At 44.0% G+C, this 20,159-nt stretch overlaps 2 protein-coding genes across 4 annotated transcripts in view; one reads left to right on the top strand and one right to left on the bottom strand.

Annotated features, from left to right (window-relative positions):
* The first annotated feature begins 623 nt into the window (after nucleotides 1-623).
* LOC113029475 (V-set domain containing T-cell activation inhibitor 1-like) lies at nucleotides 624-11,630 on the top strand. 2 transcript variants are annotated; one of them, XM_026180360.1, is made up of 6 exons: nucleotides 624-766; nucleotides 5,297-5,611; nucleotides 5,736-6,002; nucleotides 7,727-8,023; nucleotides 9,373-9,466; nucleotides 10,613-11,630. In XM_026180360.1, the coding sequence occupies exons 1-6, from the start codon at nucleotides 706-708 to the stop codon at nucleotides 10,758-10,760; spliced, it is 1,182 nt and encodes a 393-aa protein (XP_026036145.1). In that variant the 5' UTR covers nucleotides 624-705; the 3' UTR covers nucleotides 10,761-11,630. The 2 variants fall into 2 exon arrangements, with proteins under 2 accessions (XP_026036145.1, XP_026036146.1); XM_026180361.1 differs by having other exon boundaries at nucleotides 707-948.
* A 2,717-nt stretch (nucleotides 11,631-14,347) lies between these two features.
* The window catches only part of LOC113029472 (zinc finger protein OZF-like), a 132,694-nt gene continuing 126,882 nt past the window's right edge, over nucleotides 14,348-20,159 (bottom strand). For both annotated transcript variants that reach the window (XM_026180356.1, XM_026180357.1), the window contains exons 3-5: nucleotides 16,573-16,861; nucleotides 16,374-16,433; nucleotides 14,348-16,301 (exon numbers count right to left, since the gene is read on the bottom strand). In XM_026180356.1, coding sequence (XP_026036141.1) covers nucleotides 15,064-16,266 — 1,203 coding nt within the window. In that variant the 5' untranslated portion in view covers nucleotides 16,267-16,301; nucleotides 16,374-16,433; nucleotides 16,573-16,861 and the 3' untranslated portion in view covers nucleotides 14,348-15,063. The remainder of the gene's footprint in view (nucleotides 16,302-16,373; nucleotides 16,434-16,572; nucleotides 16,862-20,159) is intronic.

The following is a 20,159-nucleotide window of genomic DNA, read 5'->3' as shown; positions in this document are numbered from 1 at the left end:
TGTAGCCATTCTTGTATTTTGCTTGTTTACATTATTGTATTTTGCACAACTCTGTTGCTTGTGAAGCTCGCACACAAGAATTTCACTCACATGTGCTGTACCAATGTACCTGCACATGTGATGTGACAATAAAAGTGATTTGATTTGATTTAAAAGAAAACTGTGGACAGTAGGTCCCTGGTGAGGAGGCGGGACACAGCGGAGAATGTAACTAACTGCTCCTGAAGGTTTTTCATGTTCGAAGTAGAATAAAGGGCCATGCTCCAACTGATGTTCAGCCAGTATTTTAATCTTCTTTTCACCAGCAAACACCGTGAAAAACTATGGTGAAACGATCAATGAAAAACACGGATATTACATCAGCAGAACAAAAATTACAACTCAAATAAAACATACACACAAAGTAAATGCACCAACATACCGTGTGCGCCTTTCTACTGAACATTCATGAGCAATTGTAGTCCATATCTTCTATATTTCCACCCTTTACACAGGCCAGCATTCTCTTTCTGGCTGGAGCCTTCAGTCTCTGGTGACACGTGCACTTAATTGAGCATCACCCCAAAGCATGCGCACCACAAAGCGCCACACTCAGGCCAACCAGTAGGTGGCGACAACACAACATGAATCCAGATTAAACACCAAAGTTTGAACATTGCAATCACAAAATAATTACATTTCAATGCGACGGCTACAGTAACAGTAATGGTGCGTCAACGGAGCTCGTATTTGTTGCTCTGGATCTTTCTGACGATTGTAGATGGAGGTGAGTGAGATGTTTGCTGTCAGTTGATCAGAGCGTTTGTAAAAAAAAAAAAACATTTTGGGGAACTTGGTCGAAACTTTTCACTGTATTCAGTTTTCACGCTTTGGCTCTGCGACTGGACTTCTTTGGACTTCTTTCGATGTTTCGTGAAGGCATTTACTGCTCCCTCGTGACAAGGCGGGGTTTGTTCATTTATCTATTTATTTATTATCCCTGGCTGGAACTGAACCAACGAACTTTTGCTTAGAAGTAACGAAAATAAAGATCTACAATAAGCATCTTAACAGAGTACAGGCTGTAATAAGAAGCTTGGCGTCTGTGTTCTTCAAAAGACGCATAAACTTTTTAGTTAAAAACATTAAAAATCAGGAAACAAACTCAGCCCGACTACACGGGATTTCCTGCGACGGAGGGAAAGCCCTGAAAATCTCAGCAGGCTGAACAAAAATCTAAACGTAGACATGATGTCGCAGTCAGGATTTGAGTAATGCGTCGTATTTATCAGTGGGTCTGGAAATGCTTTTAAAGCGGAGAAGTTAACGGTCGGGCTGGGTGGGAGACGTCCTCTTCCTGAGCGACTACAATGGGACAGCAGCAAAAGCACATCTCGGCTTTTATTCGTAGCCAAAGCCAGTTACACGAGTCTGGACGGCACGTCAGTGAATGGGCTCCATAGTTAACTTTGATTATTAGAGGAAACTGTAGTTTGGTTATTGGGGCTTAGAGGAGACATGCATCACTGTGCTTGTTAATCATGTAAATATAATCAGTAACTGAAATCTCTGAACACTGAAGTCCTTATGTCTGAATATTTGCGAAGATCAAGTATCAATGTTACTTCCTTTTTCCCTTCCTCTTCTGAAAACCTCATTCTAAGTACTTTAAACATTTCAGTTTGCTTTCCAATCAGTCCGCCCGCTTTCACTTACAAAATATTAAACAGAAGTCTAAGTTCTGTAATTTAGGTTGTAAAAATACAGCATATCAAAACACAACATAGCTAAAGATCTACAATAATTAAAAGAGTACAGGCTGTAATAACAAGCTCACACTCAGGGTTAGACACAATGTTAATAATCAGGGCCGTGCAGAGAGGTTTAAAGGGGCACATTGAACCAGGCTGAATAACAACAACAACACATTCATCAAGAATCTAATATGGGCAACAAGGCAAAGCAAACGTAGCCGATGCTTTACCTGATGGGTACAACGTTGCTGTTGAGGGGTTGCTGTGGATAGTGCTGGTGGGCAGGGCTGTGTTGATCTGAGACTGTAGACATTAAAAAGTCCATAGGAGAGATGGTAGCTGATTAAACAAGTGTCATGAGATAATAACAAAATGCAAAGATTGGTGACAGCGCTTTGAACCATAAGGCAACGAAAAACTGTGAGAAATAATTTAGACTCTGCCTGTGAATCACTCTTTGCTTCTCTTCTTCCTTCCATCCCATCTTTTCATATATCACTCTCCACTTGCTATGTGAGAACAAAGCACAACTTGCTATTGCAATAAACTATAAGCTAATTATCCACACCTAACAACTCTTGCACTTAATCTGTAATAAAATGATGACAGAAAAATGTTATAGCACTGCCTTTAGTAGCCTCACACAGCTCTACTGTTTCCTCCTCATGTCCTTACCAGCCATGTCTGGACAATGTTATATCATGAGTAATATTTTTTTTAAAAATCCATCAAAATAAAACACACACAGTGACATTTTAGACCTTCTTCAGAATACTGTATATACTATGGGCATCATGGTGCTGATCCAGAATCCTTACATTATTATTTATTACTAGAGCTACAATAATAAAGCAATGAGGAGGGGGAAGTAATAAATATGAAATAATGTCATTATGATGATTCCATTTGTTTCACTATCCACTCTGTGCAGGGCAAAGCTTATTACATGTTTAAACTGTAGAGATACAATAATTTTACTGCTGTAAAATCCAACTTTTGTCTTATTTAAAATATAAATCTAATATAATCTGCTTCTTAATGTATGTTCTTTAAAATACAGCGTGTGTTTTTTAAAATATTATAATAATGCATAATTATGTGGACATGCATATTAGATCGTTTTTAGTGAAATATAATCCCTCCAGAAAGGCAGGAAAAGCCCGGAAACTTACTTTAAAACTAAATATGTTCCCTAAAACGGTGACAGAGCTACAGACCCATGACAGCCTTACACAGGTAGCCAGCAGCTGTGACCAGCACTACTTGTGCAGTTAATAAAAGGACAGGTAATGTTTGTCGCGCTGTTGCACACACAGCACGCTCGTTTGTTTCAGTTCGTCAGTTGCCACAAGACAGCTTACCAACGTGTACGTAATAAGCTAATACTCCTGGGTGCTACACACTACAGTGTACGCTGTACACCTACTTACTGGGTTTGTCGCATCAGTCTGTGTCTCTGAGTTAACTTGTGTTTCTCCTACAGCTCTGGACCGCTAAAAATGTGCGTGCTCTTTGTGAGCTCGTTCCCGGCTCGTAACCAGCGCGTTCTGCCGTCTGATGCAAGCCAGATCCTTTTATTTAGCAAAACTGTGATTAATAGTTAAATATAACATTGTTGAGGGGCACAGACAGGACTCCGCACGCGCACACACACACACACAAAAAAAAATCTTTTAAAAGTTGCCTCAACAAAAGGGCACTTTGGGCACTCATCAGGAAAGGGGCGGGTGCTCAAGCCCCTCTAGCCCCCCCTCTGCACGTGCCTGTTAATAATGTCTGAGACCTACAGTCAAAATGTTTGATTACAAAGACCGAAACTAAGAATCCCATCACTCAAAATCTGTTTCACTTAGTGAACTGAACCAAACGTAAGAGCAGATTTCAAACAAGAGAAGTTCGATAAATCACAGCCGACTGTCCAACATGAATACAAATGTAATAGCCTGCACACACTCATCACCAGCAGGTACATCTTGTTGCGTCCTCTTGCCTTCAGAGCTGCCTTCATCCTTCATTACAAAGACGCAGCTATTTTCTGGAAACCCTCCTCTGAGATTCTGTTCCACGTTGACTTGATAGCTTCTCACAGCTGCTGGAGATTTGTCAGATCCGTGATGTGAATCTGCCGTTCCACCACATCTCATAGTTGCTTTATTGGCTGTCGTTTTATAGCAGTGAACTCACAGCCATTTTCAAGAAGAGAGCGTGCTCTCCTCCTGCCTGGGTGTTTGGAGCTAGATGTGCAGGGGCCACAACTGAGAACAGGCTGCTCAGAGGGTAATTAACACTGCCCAAAAATCACTGGCTGCCCTCTGCGACCCCTGGAGGCCATGGCCAGATCCTCCTGTGTCAGAAAAAGCAGGACTATCTCAGGTGACCTCTCGCACCCCGTCCACCACCTGTTTGACTGCTGCCCTCTGGTCAGTGCCTCGGGTAAATCTCCCACTATTTAAACCCTAGTGGGAGTTGCCCATTAAGACAGAAATAATGGCTGTCCAACACAATTTTTAAGCTCTCCTCTAGTAACAGTACGAAGTTACAACATGTAACCTTTGCAGGAAGAAGTGCTGCAGCTGTTACGTATACAGTGCTGTGTAAAGGTTTTGAGCCACCACTCGTGTTTTTATAATTCACTAGAAAAATTGAGGAATTTGCAAACATTCATGGAAATACAGCATATAGGGCAAAATCGGCATTTACACAACTGTAACATGCTTGAAAGTCAACGTTTGGTTTGACCATATTTATTCTTCAACACAGCCTGAACTCTTAGGCAAGCTTATTTCTAATATTTTAAAGTTAGATGTTCTTATGTTTCAGGTACATGGGCCAGACGTGGCTGTCAAAAAGGCCAGGTGGGTCAGATACTAATAGTTGTGCTATGGACAGATTCCCCCACCTGAGCTGTAGATCTCTGCAGCTCGTCCAGAGTCACCATGGGCCTCTTGGCTGCATTTCTGATCAGCGCTCTCCTTGTTCGGCCTGTGAGTTTAGGTGGACGGCCTTGTCTTGGTAGGTTTACAGTTGTGCCGGACTCCTTCCATTTCTGAATGATGGCTTGAACAGTGCTCCGTGGGATGTTCAAGGCTTGGGAAATCTTTTTGTAGCCTAAGCCTGCTTTAAATTTCTCAATAACTTTATCCCTGACCTGTCTGGTGTGTTCTTTGGACTTCATGGTGTTGTTGCTCACAATATTCTCTTAGACAACCTCCGAGGCCGTCACAGAGCAGCTGTATTTGTACTGACATTAGATCACACACAGGTGCACTCTGTTTAGTCATTAGCACTCATCAGGCAGCGTCTATGGGCAACTGACTGCACTCAGACCAAAGGGGGCTGAATAATTATGCACACCCCACTTTGCAGTTATTTATTTGTAAAAAATGTTTGGAGTCCTGTATGATTTTCGTTCCACTTCTCACGTGTTCACCACTTTGTGTGGGTCTTTCACGTGGAATTCCAATAAAATTGATTCATGTTTGTGGAAAAGTTCAAGGGGACGAATACTTTTGCAAGCCGCTGTATGTGTTTAATTTTAGTGTTTGTCTGTTCTGATGTTTCAGATACTGAGGTGTCCTGTGTTTTCATGGAGAGATGCGTCTTACCGTGCAGTTTCAAGATTGGGAATGAAATCGTCATCCACTGGTTTAAGACACCAAGAGACCTTCATGTCCACTCATTCTACTACAGCAGAGACCAGCTTGGAAACCAGGACCAGTACTACAGAAACAGGACTTCACTGTTCAAGGACCAGATCTCCAGTGGAAATGCCTCACTCCAGCTGACAAGTGTGGAGGTTCAGGATGAGGGCAGATATAAGTGCCACACCAGCACCATCACGGGAAACCAGGAGTCATTTGTCAACCTAAAAGTGGACGGTAGGAGAAACTTGCAGTGAACATCAGCTCAGTTCTCCGTGCACTGTCAGATGAATGAAGATTTTGTGTTCATTTTTGTCATCAGATTAATGATGAGTTTTTGATCCGTGATTTTTTGTTGCAGCTCCAGTTAATAAGGTCAAAATGAATCAGGTTGAAAACAGGATCAGTTGCAGGTCAGAGGGGATCTACCCTGAACCTCAGCTCACCTGGTCCACAAGCCCTCCATCCAACATCACCTTCACTAACACCACCACAGTCGAGCGGACTGAGCAGCTGCTTTACAACATCAGCAGCTCTCAGATGCTTTCAGCCGGTGTTTATCACCTGCTCTTTATCTGCACCATCAGCACTCGCAGGAACAGGAGGAGAGCCACTCTGCAGAGACTATGTGAGTATTTCAACCAAACTAGGAGAACTGCAGATGGGACGTAGATAACTAGGAAAAATATGAAGGAAAACTGCATTAAATATGTTGTCTGTAAAATTAAAACAAACAAACAAAAAACACAAAACCTGTTTGTCTATCCTGATGAAACAATGCAAGGAAATCTCTATCCGTGATGTATCTTCGTCACCGTGCACTTTCAGATAAAATGCAGCATCCACACAAAGACTGTGGACCTTTAAAAAGTGTCAAGATGAACAAGGCGCACCAGAATGATCAAAAAGCAGAAAAGTTAAAGGCGGACTTTGGATGTGGTTTATGCAAAAAAGAAGAAAAAACTGTTGAGCTCTCTCTCATCAAAACACTGTTAGAAAATACAGGAATTTCTTTAAATATCAGTAATAACATACATATATCAGTATGTGGAGGGCTCAGCTGCAGGGGTCTATATGAGCTCAGTGAAAACCAGGAAGATTGGTCTGCCAGCGGGGCAGAGGTCACTGAGGTATTTATTAAGCTGTTTGGTGGTTGGTGCACTGAGGTGGATGAAATTCAACTCAAGTTCTTTTAGGCTTTGGGTCTTGAAGGCTTCTCCTGGGTGACATCAGTGGGGGTTTGGGGACAGCTCCTCCGGATTGGTGCTCTGGATCCACAGAGGAACCAGAGGGTTCACATTTCTCAGCCATCCTGGGAAGGTCCGTGCTACGATACTTTTAGGAAGACTCCAAGCTTCAGGAGGAACAGTGCAGCATGGATCAGTCTGATACCCTGTTACAAATATCTGAGGATATTGACTTGGATGTTTTGTTCTAGAAGTGAAGCACAACAGTGGGTGTGTGATGACATTCGTAGACGACATCACGAGTTCCTGTTGATATCCCAAATTCATGGCTGTCTGAGAGTCCCTCAGAGTCAGGACTCCTCTTCTTTACCATTTTTCCTGCTTTTTGTTACAGAATTAAAATCACCAAACACAAACTTTGTATCCTTAACTTTTGCCGGTGAGTTTAAGTTTCGCTTCTCGTCCAATTGCATTCTGTCTTCTCTGCATTGTAAGATGCTGTGGCAACAGAACCTGAAAACTCAAGCAAATATCACATCACTGATGAGTGTTGGACAACGCTCTTTGCTGGGGTCTTTTGGCTGGTGAGGGTTCACTATGTGGTTACCATGGATATGTCTGTGAAGGTTCTCAGTCATCCAGGTCATCGTAGTCAAAGGAGCTTGCAAAGAAAAGCGTCTGGACTTCTTTAAGTTACTTGAAGACGTTTCACCTCTCATCCGAGAAGCTTCTTCAGTTCTAAGGTCAAATGGTGGAGAGTCCCAGATATAAACCTAGTGGGAGTTTCCCCCCCACAGAGGGACAAAAGGACCCCCTGATGATCCTCTAATTGCCTGAGCCAAGGTGTGAAACTGGGTGTGGGTCTCAATCAGCCAGAGTTTCGGGTGAGTTCATTGTGAAACCTGGCCCCACCTTATCATGCAAATTCCTGAGATCAGATGGCCCAGGATGTGAGTGGGCGTTAAGGCAAAACGTCTTCAAGTATCTTAAAGAAGTCCAGATGCTTTTCTTTGCAAGCTCCTTTGATTACCATGGATACATGACGCTCTGTGTGGGAGTGCTCGCCTCGGCTCGGTGTTGCTTGGGGCTGCATGGACCTCTTAGTAATTTCCCAAGACTGTAGTTTTTAATATTGTTGTTAATCATTTACGTTGTATGCCTTCAGCTGATATCAGTGGTCCCAGCACTGGTGTGACAATCCCCTGCACCCCCTCAAACACTTCACTCACCAACTTCACCCTCCTCTGGAGATTCAACCACACTCAGACCGTCCTGAGCCAGTCCTGGACCGACGTCACCTACTCGGTGTCAGACGGGTGGAGGCAGAAGGTGGAGAATGTGTCCAAGTCAGGCAGCCTCATGCTAAAGGACTTATCCACAAAGCAGGAGGGGATGTACACCTGTAAGCTCAGTAATGCTGAGGAGACGCACATTACCCACATCCACCTGAGAATAACTGAAGGTAAGATCGAGCTGATATAAAACACTGCAGGGAGAAACTTGCCCAGCTGATGACCAGATAAAGCCAGATTTCTAAAGAAATTAATTAATCATTGGGCGATCGTGGCTCAAGAGTTGGGAGTTCGCCTTGTAATTGGAAGGTTGCCGGTTCGAGCCCCGGCTTGGGCAGTCTCGGTTGTTGTGTCCTTGGGCAAGACACTTCACCCATTGCCTACTGGTGGTGGTCAGAGGGCGCCAGTGTCTGTGCGCCCCAGGGTGGCTATGCAAATAAATTTGGATAATTGGACAAAAGCATAAAATAAACTACTAAATGTGTATTTTGGACATTTTCTTTGCATTGGTTTAAAAAGTGAAACAACATGACCCAAAATCTCAACTTCTCATAACAAATAACTTCTTACCTGTAGAGTCCTGACTAAATGTGTAACCATGCACCTGCCAGAGCTTTTATTATTGCATTTGTAAAGTGGGGACATTCAGCCAGACAAAGACTTATTCTACTCAGAAATAATAATAATGGATTGGATTTATATAGCGCTTTTCAAGGCACCCAAAGCGCTTTATAATACCACTATTCATTCACTCTCACATTCACACACTGGTGGAGGCAGCTACAGTTGTAGCCACAGCTGCCCTGGGGCAGACTGACAGAAGCGAGGCTGCCATATCGCGCCATCGGCCCCTCTGGCCAACACCAGTAGGCAAGTAGGGTAAAGTGTCTTGCCCAAGGACACAACGACCAGGACAGAGAGCCCAGGGATCGAACCGGCGACCTTCCGGTTACAGATGCAATTCCCAACCCCCTGAGCCACGGTCGCCCACACCCAGAAATGTTTGCTGTTGAAACATAACTACACAGACCAATAACGTAAAAGTAAAGATTCAGTGTAACTGTATCAAAAGTGAACCTATCAGTGTTTCTGCAGCTATGACCTCGTGTTATTACTGCACGTGAGCTTTACTCATAATTTCCTAAAATAAGACATGTGAGCGACTGTGAGGGGAACAATTGGAGGGGAAATGGACTTTTTTACAGGTTTCTCTCTTCATGGTTCAGTTAACAAGTTAAAGCTTATTGAGGAAGTGAATCTGTCAGTTGAACGAAAAAAGAAAACATAACTAATCCTGATGCAGCAGCAAGTTTTACTGTCACTTAGTCATCATACACTTCAGTTTTTGAATAATTCAGCAGTAAAACAAGCCTGTCGGGATTACAGTAATATTCTGGTGCGCAAACTAGTATGAAGTATTAAGTCAGCTGTGTTTATACTTATAAAGATCATGTACATTCTTTGATAATCACCAACATTATGATTAGTAACTGTACTTTCATTACACATTTTTCCACAGGGGCTCGCTCTAACACTGCAGTCATTACTACAGCTGTTATGTGTGGACTGGTATTGATCGGCCTGTCGATCGCTGCCCTAATCTCCATCAGGAGGTCTGTGCTACACTTTAATCACTTTGTTTGACTTTGAGTTGTTTATAGTCCAGGGTTGAATCACTGCAGTGTCTACACACCATAGAGTGTGATGGCGTTTGTTTGTGCTGGTCTGTCTGCATCGTTCTGCCATCATGAGGGAAACTAATCTGTTCATGTCACACTTTGAGCTGATAAATATTGAACAGCTGGTACTTTTGTTCAAGTAAAAAAAAAGAAAGTTGATTCTGTTCATCTGCACGTAGCGTTTTGTGGGAGAAACGTTTCGTCACTCATCCAAGTGACTTCTTCAGTCTCAGCTGACTGCAGGTTTCAATCTTATAAACAGTACATTTGCATAATGACTGAAATCAGCCCACTGAAGGAACAAAGGGCTGGGAGGTCAGTTCCTTAATCTTAAGCAGAGAGTTTAGATGAAGGAACTCGGGAACTATGTTACTGATGACACCCAGTTTGTGCTCCAGTGGATGACGAGAGTCAAACCTTAAATACTGATCCGTATGTGTAGGTTTATGGTGCACGTCTGCTCCCACAAAACGCTACGTGCAGAATCAACTTTTGGAGATTTACTTACCTGGATGATTGAGCATGCACCAAGACAATGAAACTCTCAGGGTTTTTTACAATAAGGTGAAAAGAAAGCACCAAAAACATCAGTGAAGTACAAAAACAATAAAAATATATAACAAATATAACAAGAAACAAACAACTTAATGAAACAGGAAATAAACTAATTCATTGTGGATACAGAAAAATGAATACTAAACTAACGGATCCTATAAATAGATTTTAAAAAATCTAAATTTTTCTACTTGATATGATGTAACAGCTACTGTAGATTAGACATGAATGACTTTCTGACCTTCTTATTCTGAGGACGAATATGTGTCTTACTGTCTTTTTATTTTGCGGGTGACTGTGTAATGAAGCCGAGCCTCATCCATAACCTTTGTTCATGGCATCAGCTGAGTTTACCTCATCATTGCCAACGTCTCTAATACATAGTTAATATTACATTGATTCATTAATTGTACTAAATTTAATAATCAGGAAGTTAAGAAAGGATTCATCAATCATCCGCAGGACAGTTGGATAGAACAGCAATAATCACATGAGCCTTCTTTTTCTGTGTATTACAATATACAGCTACCCACTGCTGCTAACGCGCTACAGACACGCGGCCTTTGTATCGTCGTCACAAACCAGGATGGACTCTGTTTTGTTCAGAGTCACAACAAAGAGAAACCTTATTTTACTACCTGATGAAGAACAAAGTAAAAACATAGTGACGTAGAGTTAACCATTAGGCTGTTTTCACCAACAGTCTCTGTATGCAGTCAGCTCAGATCAGACGCTGCTGTGATTTGAAAAATGCTGACCCCTGGTGGACAAAGTCTTAATTACAAGAACTAGTTCAACTTGACTCACTTGTACTTGTTTAGTCTACGAAACAATTGATAGACTAAACATGCTGTATCAGTATTATTAGAGGTGGGGAAATGGACCATAAGCATATTTGTCTGTTCAAAGATGTTTGATGAAGGACCATCACTGAGAACTCTTGAAAACAACGTTTGTAAATCAGCAGTCTTGCCTTTGACAATCTGTTGTGTTTAAAGGATGTGCTGAATGTGTTTATGCTTCAATTGATTCCTTTTCTTTCAAGAATTGTCTCCAGTTTTATTCTTACCTGAAGTGAAAACATCCCAGTGAAAATGTGGCCAACTGTCAGTTTAGACAAAGGTTTCAAAACAGCCACAGCTGTTAGTTTGTGTGTGTAAGCTAACAGCTAAAATAATGTTAATTATTAGTTTTTAGCGCTTAGTTTTTTATGTTGTTTAGTCTAGAAAACATTTTTGGCCAATACTCTGACAGTATTATGATCACTATGATCACAACACAGCTAAACACAGATCAGGTTCAGCATCTAAACTGCTGATGCAGACCTCTATAGAGGGGGGACGTCACGCTCTGACGTTTTTCTGGCCTAATGTTTAACACTGAAATGTTTCCCATTTAAAAAATTTCAAAAACGCCTTTTTCGATTGATATATGTTTGTAATTTGCTGATATTTGCACAATTTGAATGAAAATGTGAATTTCTGTAAATGTCTTAATTAAAAAACAGTGGTCGCATGCCAATAAAGATTTCTGTCATAATGTATATGTAAGTGAAGAACTGAGACTTTATTTTTTCAACCCTGTGATACTTAGTGTATCACATTTGATACATCACATTACATCATCAATAGTGATGCGCGAATCGTTCAATACTGGAGAATCACTTTACTGACTCATGAATCATGATTCACAAGTCCAACTGACTCACTGACTCATCCCTGTTGCTGTTAGCAGCAATGTATCTAGCTTATAATTAAAATTGTGGAGAAAAACACAACATCCAGTATCTTAACAAAAACATTTCTGCTCTGAACTGGAAGAAAAGACCTTGAGTAGAAGCTCAACCAATTGGTTGAGCTTCTACTCAATGCGCTTTAACATTGGTTAAAGCGCATTACCGCCCCCAGGCTCACATTTCAGTGGACATTTAGATGAGAAAATATATATTTAACACATTTAAGGAAAATACTAATAAAATAAAAATAAACAAAATAAATGTTTATTAAGCAATTTTGATAGGAAATTGCTTAATTTTAGAAATTTTTTTACTCTTTTTTTGCTCTATAAAATAATTGTTTTTAGAATCATTCATCTTAGCAGTGGGATTTACATGAAAAGAGAAACAAATTAAGTTTGAGTGAAAATGTACATTTTTTTGCACTCTCTGGTCAACTGACTCAGTGACTCAAATGACTCAAAAAAGCCGATTCACTTTGGTGAGTGACTCATTAAAACTCGATTCAGTAAAAAGTATCAAATTTACCATCACTACCTGTGTCGGGTAATCTCGGCGAGTTTTTGTGAAGCGCGTATCGAGGCTCGCTTTGATTACGTATGCAGTGACTGATTCAGTAACTGGCTCGCCGGTTCGCGCCAGATTCGAAATAAAATGGGCAGCAAAACACAGCTGATTGGAAGAAGGAAGAGATTTTTTTAAAATCTCATCTCTTCTAATAAAGTATGCACACAGTAATAAATATCACGAATGATAAGAACCATAATATAAATAAACAACACTACAGATCCTATAATCTGATTTCTGTCTTTTAGTTTATTAAAAAGTGAAGCGCCACACACTAGTTTGTGTCATTATCCAGATGTACATAAGCATTACACAGTTACTAGGGGTGGGTTTTGATGATCGATTAAAATCGATTCTTGGATAACGTCATATCGATTCATTAAAATCCTGAATCAATTTTTTTTATATAAATGTATTTTGCCCGAAATGCCAGAATCTCAGGTTAAACCTCACAAAATTTCAACAACCACCAAACAGCTAAAGCAGTAAATGAGAGCAGGAACACAGATTCTGCACAAAGACATAAACACAAAGCACAGAGCCTCCGACGGATCAGAAGCAGTGAGATGTCGCCTTTCTCACCCGACGGCTCGTACGTGGACATGGACACGGTCGGGACTGAAAGCCGACAGCTCGCTGATTCTGATGTTTCGGCGGGTCCGCGCTTTGTGTTTACGCCCTTTTTGCACCGATTCTAAAGCTGTTTGATCTCTCTCCAAACAATATTGACCGAACCAGCAGCAAACAAAGATTCAAACTACGCTTCACATAAACGTCGTCATGAATTCCAAATGAATCATCACAATGCTTCGAACCATGAGTCGACCAGTTGGATGGAAAGCTTCAGTTCATCACAAGGCTTCATCTCACCATCACTACCAAGACGGACCACTATCTGAAACAACTTGTCAAGTGAGCACAGAGCAGAAGTACACAAGGGTGAAGGCTTATGAGAAGTGTTGGCACTGGGATCTGCAAAGTGTCATCTTAAGACTACTTGCAAGCAATTTATAAAGACCCACCCGGATGCCCTCCATGCTGTAAATATAAAGCATGTTCCAGACGACAGGCCTGCTCCCAGAGAAAATTATGTATTCAATCTGAATCAATGGTCAGGCTGCTACCTAGTACTGCTGTTAATATTTAATCAAGTACCATTTATATTGTCAGATAAACCCTATATAATATTCTTGCTCTTATACACAGCGACTTTACCATTTCTGGTTCGGGACCACTGTCTTCTAAAGGCTGGTAAATCTTCTGGTACAAAATGTGAAGAAGTAAATGTGATGCATTCAGCTATGAATGGAGCGGACAATGTACACTCCAATAGTGGATTTAGTGATCAGTGGTAATGACACTTTGCATGCTAATGATCAAGGAACTGACCTCACAGCCCATTGTTCATTCATTATGCAAAAATTATGCAAGTGTTTATAAGATTGGAGAAACCTGCAGTCAGCTGAGACTGAAGAAGTCTCTGGGATGAGTTACGAAACGTTTGTCCCACTGAAAACGCTACGTCCAGATGAACAGAATCAACTTCTGGGATTTCCTTACCTGGATGATTGAGCATGCATCTAGATATTACCCACAATTACTTAGGTACACGGGAACAAAGGGACAGCAAGTCAGTTTCTTACAGAGGAAGAAATAAACAAATAATTATACTGCAATTAATTTTAAGCAGTGTGTAATTATTCAGAAAAAAACCCTGAAAGATACGTCACATCTTTCTACATTTTATTTTTCATATGATTCAGTTAATCTTTTACATCCTGCCTGGATAAAATGACGAAAATATATGACTTACAATAAAAATATTTTTACTGCAACATAACAAAAAATGAAGGTTTGTGTCTTCATGGAGCAAAACACACTCACATCCTGTAAGAAAACAGACCACTGAAAACATTAAATATATTCTTACCCACGTGTAATTTTCCACATACTGCCTGTTTAAAATGACACAAATTTATGAATTTACTTTTTTTTACTGTAACATTAAAAATTGCAGGAACGGTTGTGTCCTTCTGGAGCAAAACAGACTCACACAATATTGTAAGACAATAGAGCCCATTTAAAACACATTTCCTGTGAGTTACAACAGAAGTGGCGCAGCACTGACACTGATAATTACCTCACAATGAACAGCCAAATAAACAGTAACAGGTCTGACAGTTTGACCCAGAAGGTGAACTCTTCTGACATTTTGCTTTTCTTGTGATCAGATGATGGGAGTAATGTTTGCTCTGCATGCTGTTTGTGGACACAGCCAGTGAAGTGTAACTTGCTAAACTTGTGTTGGGATAACTAACTCCATAAGCTAAGATTTTGTAATCGCGGCTCGATCACTTCACAACATTCATGATCTTCTCTTAAACTCTTTTTCTTTCCATCCTGTCTTGCAGCTCTATTGTCATCATCCTTTCCTGAGTATTGCCCTCTCTTTGAAAAAGGAAGAAGGGGCTCAGAATTGATGTAATCCTGCCCCCACCTTCAACCCAAGTATGTGTGGTAGTCACTGCTACCACACAAACATGTCCTGAACCACGCTCACATACTTCTCTGTCACTTCTGACTTCATCATGCAGTACCACAGTGCCTCTTTTTGCACCCTTTCATGTTTTCACTAGATCTACAAAGACAGTGAAGCTCTGACTTTCTCAGGAAATTAAAGCTGAATTCTGTGAAGCCTGATCTCAAGCTTTTTAAGTTTGACGCAGCATCCAGAAGAACTTTTGTTCAGAACCCCCGTTTCTCCCACTGTGTTCAAATGAACCCTGTCAGGGTAATGTCCCATTGGTCTGCCACTTTTCTCACAGGAGGACACTTTGTGGGTCTTTTGATGGCTCAATAGACTTTTGTAATGGATGAAAGCCTTTCCACAGTCACCACATACAAATGATTTAACTCCAGAGTGGGTGCGCTGATGTGATTTTAAGCAAGTCATACGAGTAAAAGCTTTTCCACAGTCACCACATACAAATGATTTAACTCCAGAGTGGGTGCGCTGATGTGATTTTAAGCCAGTCATGTGAGTAAAAGCCTTTCCACAGTCACCACATACAAATGATTTAACTCCAGAGTGGATGAGCTGATGCATTTTTAACCTACTAATCCCAGTAAAAGAATTTCCACACAGATCACAGACAAATGATTTACCTCCAACATGGATCATATAATGTCTGTTAAAGTGAGTTTTTAGAGTAAAAGACTTTCCACACTGATCACAGCTGAATGGTTTCACACCGGTGTGGATCAGCTGATGTCTTTTTAAGCTGGCTCTATGAGTAAAGGTCTTCCCACATTGATCACAGCTGAATGGTTTCACCCCTGTGTGGATCAGCTGATGTGATTTTAAGTGACCAATCTGAGTAAAAGACTTTCCACACAGATCACAGCTGAAAGCTTTAACTTCAGTGTGGATGACCTGATGTAATTTTAAGCTCCATCTATGAGTAAAGGTCTTCCCACATTGATCACAGCTGAATGGTTTCACCCCTGTGTGGATCAGCTGATGTGCTTTTAAGTGACCAATCTGAGTAAAAGACTTTCCACACTGATCACAGCTGAATGGTTTCACACCGGTGTGGATCAGCTGATGTGATTTTAAGTTGCATCTTAGAGTAAAGGTCTTTCCACACTGATCACAGCTGAATGGTTTCACACCGGTGTGGATCAGCTGATGTGATTTTAAGCTACCAATCAGAGTAAAGGTCTTTCCACACTGGTCACAGCTCAAGCTTCTCTCCTCCCCGTTGGCGCGCTTGCGTCTTCTGGGCTGCTTCATAGCAGGAAAAGTCTTTTCCACAGGGATCGCCGCTGGCTCATCTTTACTTTCTGGTGCTGGATGTTTTTGGTTGATGTCATCCATGTGCTGAGGTTTCGGCCTGCTTTCACTTCTTTCTCCTGTAATGACAAAGAACCCAAACAGTGACATCAGGTCTATACCTTCAGCTCATCCACAAGTGCCCCTCTTACCTCACAAAGATAAACAGTTTCACCATCTGCCAAACGTCTCAGGTGCCTGGGGACGCTATGCTGTGGTAAACATTCGAAGTGAGCTCATTTTGGGGATAAAAGTAGTAAAAGTTCAAGATTGTGAATAAAATTTTGGCTTGTGTGACTTCAAAGTTTTTTAGTTTTTACTTTGTTCAAATTTGAAGAACATCACACTTACAATGTGCAGTTCAGGTTGTATGTGTGAGAGCTGTACAACCAAATCCACACTGACTCAGATTTCCCTCTGATTAACCACGAGGGTGACACACAGTTATCAAAGTCTGCAGACACTGTCAGCTGCAATCAACACCTTTGTGGCGGAGGTGTGGTCCGGGGCGCGGCTGCAGGGGAGGAGTGGTGCAGTGAGCTCGACGGGGCGGTGCTGGTAAGAACAGCTGATGGCGATTTTGGACTGATGGTGGTTTTCCTTCCCTTTATATAGTGAGGCGGAGAGGAGTGGAGGAGCGCTAAGGGAAAAGAGACACACATCAGCTGGGATCGAGAGCTGTCAGTCTGTGCGTCATATTGTCTGCTGTGTAAATATCAATAAATGTGGTTCTTGGCAATACGGATCTGCGTGTGTGTGTGCTTGGGCCTGGTATACTCCACAAGTGGTGCCGAAACCCAGGAGCCTGCCGGTGTGGGGATGTCCGACCCGCAGGCTGCGCCGCCCGCCCAGCCTTTGCAGTATTTGGCGCAGATGCTGGCGGAGATGGCAAAGATGAGCCACGACCAGGCACGACCCGCCGAAGCCCCCACCGCTGTCGGTGGCGGTGCCCCGGATGGGGGACGGGGACGACCCCCAGGTTTTTCTGGAGACTTTTCATGCCACGGCGGAGGCCTGCCAGTGGCCGCAGGCGGAGTGGGCTCCGCGTTTGCTGCCTCTGTTGTCAGGGGAGGCTCGGACGGCGGCCCTGGGTCTGCCGCCGGCTTCGAGGGGCAGCTTCCAGGACGTGAGCCGGGCGGTGGTGGACAGGTTGGGGCTCACTGCTGAAGATCATCGCCGGCGATTCCGGGCCTGTCGGCTGGCCGTGGCGGATCGGCCGTTTGCTTGGGCCCGGAAGCTGCATGACGCGGCCGTAGGCTGGCTGCAGCCGGGATCGTCAGAAGGCGAGACGCTGCTGGTGGGCAAAGTGGTGCTGGAGCAGTTTGTGGAGGGGCTGCCTGCAGAGACGGCGAGATGGGTCAGGTGTCACCGTCCCGCGAGTCTGGAGGTGGCGGTGACGTTGGCGGAGGACCACCTTGCCGCTAGAGCGGGGAGCCCGGGACAGCGGCCGGAGGCCGAACAGACAAGCCCCGGTGCCGGCACCGAGGCGCCAGATGCCTGTGCCAGGGCAGGCAGAGCGGACGCTGGCGTTGAGCCCTTCTAATCCTTTTGCTGCGTTTGTGCCTTCCCAGGGACCGGACCTAAGCAGCGCTGCCCCTGAGCCACGGAGAGCAGCACAGACGCCGGGGCAGGAGTGCTGGAAGTGCGGACAGCCGGGACACCTGAGGAGGGACTGTCCTCTGATGGAGGTGGGGCAGGTGTTCCGCGTTGCCGGTGCTCCAGCGCCCTCTCCCGGTCCGGGAGGGACATACAGCATTCCGGTAAGGACTCGAGGGGGTATACGCCATGCTTTGGTGGACACAGGCTGCACGCAGACCCTCGTGCACCAAAGTTTGGTTCGCCCCGGGGCATTGCTGGAGGCAGAATGGGTGGAGGTGAGGTGTGTGCATGGTGATGTTCACAGGTATCCCATAGTGCCGCTGTTATTGAAGTATAAGGGTAAAACGCATAGAATAACGGCTGCGGTTAGCCCGCGCCTGTCGCATCCCCTAATTCTGGGCACAAATTGGCCGGGGTTTTGTCATCTGTTGGGACAGTATGCGGGGGTGCGGTCACGACCGCTAGTAGCATGTAGTGTCTGCGCGGCGCTCAGTGGTGACGCGGGGTTGTCCGACACTGACTCTGGGAGGGGGAGACGGCGAGTCCTTCACAGGTAGTCCCGCCGGCTCCGGAAGTTCCCCCCACGGTGATTTCCCACTGGAGCAGTCTCGTGACGATACCCTACGCTCAGCCTTTGACCAAGTGATTGAGATTGATGGTCACGTGGTGCGCCCTGAAGCCGTGCGGACCTACCCACGCTTCATTTTGTCGAAAGATAGGTTATACCGAGTGAGTCGTGACGCTCGCACGGAGGTGATGCACACCCAGCTGGTTGGTGCCGCAGGGCCGCCGGGAAACGATTTTCCAGGCGGCTCATTATAACCCCATGGCAGGGCATATTGGGATACGAAAAAACTCTGGAGTGGAATAACGGCCCGATTTTAATTGGCCGGGCATCCGAGCGGATGTACGCCGCTGGTGCGCGTCCTGCCCGGACTGCCAACTTGTTAATCTGCCGGCCATACCAAAAGCGCCTTTTGCGTTCGCTTCCACTCATAGAGGTCCCGTTCGAGCGCATTGGCATGGACCTCATCGGGCCGTTTCCACCGGAGTGCACGCGGCTACCGCTTTGTGTTAGTCCTGGTGGATTATGCAACGCGGTACCCGGAAGCAGTCCCGCTGCGCACCATCTCTGCAAAGAGTGTGGCGCAGGCACTGTTTCAGGTCATCTCCCGAGTCGGAATCCCGAAAGAGATACTGACTGACCAGGGCACGTCGTTTATGTCTCGTACACTGCGGGAACTATACGAATTACTGGGCATTAAATCTATTCGGACCAGCGTCTACCACCCTCAGAAGGACGGGCTGGTGGAGCGGCTGAATAAGACCTTAAAGTCCATGATTCGTAAGTTCATTAACGAGGATGAACGCAATTGGGATCACTGGCTAGACCCTCTGTTTTCGCAGTGCGGGAGGTGCCCCAGGCCTCTACGGGATTTTCTCCCTTTGAACTGCTGTTCGGCAGGAGGCCACGTGGGGTGCTCGACCTGATTAAAGAAAGCTGGGAGGACGGTCCGAGCCCCGCCAAGAATGAGATTCAGTACGTGTTAGACCTGAGAGCAAAACTCCACACTTTGGGGAGGTTGTCACGGGAGAATTTGCTCCAGGCTCAGCAGCGTCAGCAACGCCTGTATGACAGAGGGGCTAGACTTAGGCAATTTTCACCGGGAGACAAAGTGCTTGTATTACTCCCTTCTTCCAGCTCGAAGTTGCTCGCCAAGTGGCAAGGACCCTTTGTGGTCACACGGCGAGTCGGGGACGTTGACTTAGAGCTGGGCGATAGAACGATAACGATATGTATCGCGATATAACTTTTACTCGATAGAGAAATTAAGCTATCGCGATAGACCTCGCCGCTCTTGTCCTCTTAAAAAAAAAAAAAAAAAAAAAAAAAAAAAAAAAAAGGTCAGCCAATCCAAATTAAGTAGCACAGAGCCGAACCAATCACAGCCGCAGCGTCACGTCGCGTGACTTGTTACTTACAGCACACGTGCCAAGCCGCACGTGTGTTTGTTTGGGAAGCAGCCAGCGGGTAATGGAGCCAGCGCGTAATGGAGGAAATGAGTGTGCCAACTAGAAAAGTCAACCGAGCGTGACCGAAGAGAAAACAGATGATGGTTCCAATGCCGGAGAGATTGTCGAACGGAAGAGCCATAGAAGTTCCGTAGTGTGAAGGTATTTCGGCTATTTCAAGTCTGACAAAAAACAGATTAGCGTGCACTGTAAATTGTGCCGAAAGCAAGTCTGGAAATACAATAAACTGGTGCATGCGTCACACTATTGTCTGCTGTGTAAATATCAATAAATGTGGTCCTTGGCAATACGGATCTGCGTGTGTG

Source organism: Astatotilapia calliptera, chromosome 9 (genome assembly GCF_900246225.1).
Source record: "Astatotilapia calliptera chromosome 9, fAstCal1.2, whole genome shotgun sequence".
Taxonomy (NCBI): Eukaryota; Metazoa; Chordata; class Actinopteri; order Cichliformes; family Cichlidae; genus Astatotilapia; species Astatotilapia calliptera.
This window is presented reverse-complemented; position numbering and strand designations above follow the sequence as displayed.

Coding starts and splice junctions, on each gene's coding strand:
- LOC113029475 (XM_026180360.1), top strand. CDS start 706: ATGGTGCGTCAACGGAGCTCGTATTTGTTGCTCTGGATCTTTCTGACG. Junction 767..5,296: donor TCTGACGATTGTAGATGGAG/GTGAGTGAGATG, acceptor CTGATGTTTCAG/ATACTGAGGTGTCCTGTGTT. Junction 8,024..9,372: donor CCACCTGAGAATAACTGAAG/GTAAGATCGAGC, acceptor ATTTTTCCACAG/GGGCTCGCTCTAACACTGCA.